The sequence below is a fragment of the Nelumbo nucifera genome, chromosome 8 (assembly GCF_055504915.1).
Source record: "Nelumbo nucifera cultivar China Antique chromosome 8, China Antique-T2T, whole genome shotgun sequence".
Taxonomy (NCBI): Eukaryota; Viridiplantae; Streptophyta; class Magnoliopsida; order Proteales; family Nelumbonaceae; genus Nelumbo; species Nelumbo nucifera.
The window spans coordinates 26,718,873-26,725,451 of record NC_142656.1 but is presented as its reverse complement, the minus strand read 5'-3'; the positions used below and the strand labels follow the sequence as shown (position 1 = coordinate 26,725,451).

The following is a 6,579-nucleotide window of genomic DNA, read 5'->3' as shown; positions in this document are numbered from 1 at the left end:
CTAAGCCCAACCTGCTGCCTTCAATTGGGCTGGGTTCGATTGGCCATGGGTCAAGTTTGGTTTCAGTTCGGTCAGTTCGGTTTCAGTTCGATATTCTTAAAAAACCAATAGTTTCGGTTTGGTTTCAGTTAACCATTTAAAAAAATCGGTAGTTAACCGAACCAACCAATATATATATACAATAATATATATTTATATAATATTATATATATACTATATTTTTTTTCTTGAAAATCAAATAAAAAATTCGATAAAGAATTTTAAACTTCTCTTTGAAATTTTAACCTCTCAATTAAAAGTTCGACAGTCTGCCAGACTACCAGACTGCCACTCTACTATCTTCTTCTTCCAGTACCCGCTCCAGATGGTAGCACAACCCGCTCCAGATGGTAGCACAACCCGCTCCAGATGGTAGCACAACCCGCGCCAACCACCGACATGACAGCACCAAGTGGCAATGCCGGTTGCCGCCTCACCAACAAGTAAGCATCAACGGTCCAACGCCATCTGATCTCTTCTCTCTTTCATCTTTCCTCTTTGCATCTCCACCCAGCGCAACCTCTCAAGCTCTCACTTCAGGCGAAAGTGGCACCATGTAGTCTAGCACCAACAACAACCACCAGCACCAACTAGTCTAGCACTGATAGTTTAAAATTTTTATTGTAAGTGCATAAAAAACCAAAAAACCGGTTGCATCGGTTTAGATATTTAAAAAACCGATCAGATCGGTTCGGTTTGAAAAAATACCCCACAGTTCGGTTAACCGAACCGTGAGCACCCCTAGATTTTTGCTCGGTCTGCCGCTTTAACCTCAAAATTACCCTAAATTCCCAATCAAACACTCTTGATCTCTCCGAAGCGCTCAAAAACCCCAAAATCTCAACTTTCAACTCAAAAGCCCCCCAAATCCACCATTAAACCTCATTGATATCGATCTAATGGCCCCGATCAGCCTCCACTTACACCCCAACCATTAGATCAGACACAGCCATCTGACCAAGGACCTCCCAAAACACCTACCCATAAAATTTCAGTTCAAGATTCCTCCATTTACCCTTTCATCAAGCAAAGATTCCATTTTGGCCGATCTCGTTAACCTAAACACTCAAAACTCAAATTACCTTGGTCTTGACACATCCTAACCGATCAGACCATACCTTTAGATTCCGGACAAACCACAACACCTGCTCATAAAATTTCACCCCTAGTTTCTTCCACTTGCTCTTCTATCAAACCAAGATTTCGTTCCAAAACATCTTATTGACCCAAATTCCTATGAATCTTGCCCCTCTAAGACTGATCAAATCTCATAATCAAATCCCGGACACCCCAAACACCCACCTATGAAATTTTAGCCCAAAACATCTTCGTCTACCCATCCATCACACCTAGATTCTGTTTCGATGCTCTAGATTGACCGGATTCCAAGTCTGTCCGGTCCAAGGCCCCATTTGGCTCAATCTAACCTCACCAATCACCTCAGACTACCCAAAAACCCCACCTTGTGAATTTTCATCCAAAATAGACCTTGTTTTCCCCTCAATCACACAAAGATTATGTTTCGAGACTCGAGATTAACCAAATTGAGCCCTTACCAAATCTGCCCAATCCGGGCCCATTTCAACCAATCCAATCCTACCAATCAACTCAGCTTGTCCAAAAACCCCACCCTACCAAATTTCAATAAACAAAAAAAAAAAAAAATACTCACTTATTAACCCACACTAACATAACCTCACTCTATAGTCAAACCCATCTTAAACCTCCATTTTGTTTGCCAAAAATCCCCACCATTGAACTAAAAGACCGGCTTTGACCCTCCTATACCCAATTTGACCTAAATGCCTCAAAATCACCAAAGTACCCCCAAACTTCCAAATATATACAAAACTGCCACTGCACCCTAGGGGTGTCAATGGTATTCAAAAATCCGATTTTGAATTTGATATTCGACATAATTGAATCAAATTCAAATAATTCGAATATCTAACCGATCAAATTTGAGTATCCTGTTCTATCTGAATAGCTAATCGGATTCAAATTCGGATATGATTTGATTCGATTCGATAAATATCCGAATTCAGCCGATTATTTAATTCTTATATATAATATATAAAATAATTTATATATTTTATATCAATAAAATATTTATTTTCTATATTTATTAATTATTTAAAATAATTAATTAATCAAATTAGAATCGGGTTAAATATTCAAATACTTAATCGGATTCCAATTTGAATATTAACCATTAGATAACGAATCAAATTCAAATACCAGAATTTCTAATCCGATTCGAATTGGGATATTAGAATTTCTAATCGACTTCGAATTGGAAATGCCTACCCCTACTGCACCAAAGCTTATAAAAGAAAAAAAAAACCTTTCTAATTTGAAAGCCCGAAGTCCAACCGTTTGTCAGTCGTCAACTAGCTCGAAGAAGGAAGTTAGAAACGACAGACTTTGGATTACGGTTGCAGTACTCAATCTCAGGCTAAATTCAATTCGGTGAGTTTCTTCCACTATGATCTATCTCTGATTTTTATTGTTTTTTTTTTCTTTCCTTTTCTTTTCTCTCTCGTCTTGCTATGAAATAATCGGTGTTTGGATGGTTTCCGGAACTGGTGATGAGGTTTTTACCGAGCTGGTGTATATGAAATTCTTAAAATTAATCCAGACTTAGCAGAATTACATCACACGGTTCTGTAGAAGTTTTTCTTGTCTCTTATTAGTCATTTACTCACATATTCTTTTACTCATTATACATTGCGATTTATTTATAATCGTTTACTCTGTTAACGCTATCATCTATTCGTGAGATTTCTTAAGTTCAGCTTGAATGGAATTGTAATAAGCTTTAGTTCGTGAGCTTTCTTTTCTTTGTTTTGAACGTTTCGTTATTTGTTTATGGAATTGCTGTTTAGATACTTTAACAAATTCGTGAGATTTCTTTGTTTTGAGCTTTAGTTCGTGAGATTTCTTTGTTTTGAACGTTTCCAAGCATATCCGAAAAAAATTAAGATATGCTTGGAAACACTATAAATATTTTAACAAATCACAAAAATACATCAATAAGACTAAATATAAGACCACAATGAAGTGTATATACATTAAATTAGTATATTATAATGGTTTTATGAACGAATATATAGTAGTTAATTATAATTTCATTAAAAATCCTATGCTTAACTACAATTTAGGATTTAATGTATTATGGGATGGAGAAAACCCAATTCTCCTATCCAACCATAAAACACTCATTGGCACAACTTCTAAGTCAAAAAATATAATTAATAATTATTTATTATTCAATTCTAAAAATTATCAAAATTAAATAAATACTATATAATATATTCAAAAATATTTATTAAAGAAAAAATTTCAATTGCTTTGTGGATATGATAGATCTTTCATAGAATTATAATATATTCAATCATTGTGATCAAACGATAAAATATAATTAATTAATTATTTATTTTTTAATTCTCAAAATAGAAAATAAAAAATAATTAATTAAGAAAAATTTTCAATTCTTCTATGGATATGAAAGATAAAGCTATAGATATAAAACATATTTAGTCTTTATGGATAAAAAAAAATTATGTTTTAAATTTTTTTTATTAATTTATAATTTCCACAAATATTTTTATGAAAGTTGGAAACCACTAAGCTTAAAGCTTATATTTTCCCACTCCACTCATAACCGATTTGTGTAGCCTTCAATTCCCCTGTTCCGTCGATCGAGCCTAAGCCGAAGTCCAACCGTTTGTCAGTCGTCAACTATCTCGAAGAAAGTTGGAAACCACAGACTTTGGATTACCGTTGCAGTACTCAATCTCAGGCTAAATCCAATTCAATGAGTTTCTTCCACTATGATATATCTCTGTCTTTTATTGATTTTTTTTCTCTCTCGTCTTGCTATGAAATAATCGGTGTATGGATGGTTTCCGGAACCAGCGATGAGGATTTTGCCGAGCTGGTGTACATGAAATTCTTAAAATTAATCCAAACTTGCAGAATTACGTCACACGGTGCTGTAGAAGTTTTTCTTTTCTCTTATTAGTCATTTACTGCATATTCTTTTACCCATTATACATTGCCATTTATTTATAATCGTTTACTCTGTTAACGCTATCATTTAATTCGTGAGATTTCTCAAGTTCAGCTTGAATGGAATTATAATAAGCTTTAGTTCGTTTGCTTATGGAATTGCTGTTTAGAATAATATGCAAAGTTTATTCTGTTCGTTGACCATTGTCTCACAGTGTTTGTCTTATAAATTCAATTGGGTTGATGTTTAGATGCCATAGGAAACCTGTGTTGAAATATATATAAAAGTACGAATAACCTCTGAAATTTCTAAAATTTTTCTTAACTAAAATATCCCGATTTTGAAATATGATACCTCGTCACTGTGAGTGAATAAAATGTAATTTGAATACTATTACTGAGTGCATTCAATTTCCTCTCATAAATCCAATAATTTAAGGTATATTATCATTTCCTAACACATCTTTCAAAAATTCATGTCACAGTTCAGTACTTAGCTTTTGACCAAATTAATTAGTTATTACTCCCTACAAAATTAGGACACATCAATCCATCTTGTAGCTTTTCACACACAGCCTTCTTAAATTTCTCATGAATATTACCAACACAAAAACAAATTCATTGTCTTTTTATGTGTTTTCCAACGTTCTCTTGCATGCCAAGTTGTTTAGTTTAATTAGTCTTCAAACTGATCACTAACTTTGCTCTCTATCAACCACATTCCTAATCAGACTGGGATTTAAAATGTTTATTTATTTATTGGTCTCATCTGTGATCTATCATAGACTACCAGCATCTGTTGTCTTCTTCTTTTTCATTGTTAAAAATTCTTTCATTCTTTAACACTTGTTTGTTGTCAGTTCAATCATCAATTTCTTTTTTCAAGACAAACTAATGTGGGGAAGTGCAGGAATTAATATAATAGGATCTGGAGATGGACATCCCATATTTATGCGATGATATCGTCTTTGAAGAGATACTGACTAGAGTTCCAGCAGATTTTCTTCATAACAACTTCAGACTTGTCTGTAGGAAGTGGACTGAATTAATCTCCAACCCTCGTTTCATCAAGGCTCATTACTCCAACGCTGAACAGGGTTTGATTACTCTAGGGCCAATATGTTTCAAGCTCGGTTGGATTGCAATGCGTTTTATGGAGATTAGAGAATGCAAGATGATAGTCCGACTCATCAAATTTAGATCTTTCAGATCATGTGAGATGCCCAACCTTAAAAGCTACTCTAATGGTTTGCTTTTGTTACAAGATGGGTTGAATCCTCACAACCTTTATGTAGTTAATCCTGCTACAAGTAACTGGATAAGCTTTCCTCCTTTCAGTACTGCACTTACTGGTGGCAGGTTCGACTTGGTGTATGTTCCTTGTACACAGGAGTATAAGGTGGTACACCTGATTCCAGATTACAATAGTTTCACTTTCCAGTGTGAGATATTCACATGTGGTGGTAGTGATTCATGGCGATTAGTCGACTCAATCACAGATAACCGAATCAATAAATTCTTTAGTGGAGAAAGAGCCATAGTCAGAGGGATTATACACTGGAATGTTAATTCAACCCAGTATATTATTTCTATGGATCTTATGGAAGAAAAATTCCGTGTGGTGAAACTCCCCCATCGGCATTTGTACACACAAGTGCAACTAATAGAGAAAGGAGGGTTTCTATCATTTCTTGATCGAGATCCTTATGGACATATAAACGTATGGGTTTTGAAGGATTTTCAAACAGGAGATTGGGTTAAAGAATACATTATCAACATGCCTTGGGAGGTACGACAGCATTTGTATCATGTTATCACCACCGTGAAGAACGGTGAAGTTATTGTTTTCCGTAGAAGTGGAAAACACTACTTCTGCGTCTACGATTTGAAAGTTGGACAATGGAGGGTGGTTAAGTACAGAAAGAAACGGCATCGTTTTAATGCCTTCTACGGTCCCCATGCCAATAGCCTCTTCTCTTTAAATAACTGATCTAGTGTTTTTTCTTTTTTTTTTATGTACAATCTAATTCTTGAGTTTTGTAACAAATATTGATCAGTGAATCTTAACTTTTATATCTTGTCATGTCAATTTACATTGGATGCTTATTTCACTTACACGATTATAATTTGGAGAGTTAGATGTTAAAAAAAAAAAAACTGAGCAAAGAAAGTAATAGCATTATAAAAAAATAAGAAAGAAAGTCTGAATGAATATAAATTTTGCACCCCCGATTTAGTTTTGCATTTATATGGAACTATGGTTTGCAGTCCTATCTGACATAAAATCTGTACTTTTTTGGGCTCAGATCTATAACCCATGAGTTGTTACCAATACACAGCGGTGGTGTTCTGTGGGTATGGATGTGGGAACAATTTATGGTTAGCAAATCCCGGAGTACTTTTTGTCATTTTTTTGTTCCCTAAAAGTACAAATTTTGCATCCAAAAACTGATGCAAAATTGGTATTACTTTCCCCTTGTCTCAATTCTTTCTCATAAAAAGTGGGGACCTAACCACCTTGCTTTTTAT

The 6,579-nt window shown here is 34.6% G+C and overlaps 1 protein-coding gene across 1 annotated transcript; it reads left to right on the top strand.

The window, feature by feature from the left end:
• The first annotated feature begins 4,984 nt into the window (after positions 1 to 4,984).
• Positions 4,985 to 6,040, top strand: LOC104605472 (F-box protein At3g07870-like). Its single transcript, XM_010270251.1, has one exon. It carries the CDS (start codon positions 4,985 to 4,987, stop codon positions 6,038 to 6,040), a length of 1,056 nt encoding a protein of 351 aa, XP_010268553.1.
• The last annotated feature ends 539 nt before the right edge of the window (positions 6,041 to 6,579 follow it).

Coding starts and splice junctions, on each gene's coding strand:
- LOC104605472 (XM_010270251.1), top strand. CDS start 4,985: ATGGACATCCCATATTTATGCGATGATATCGTCTTTGAAGAGATACTG.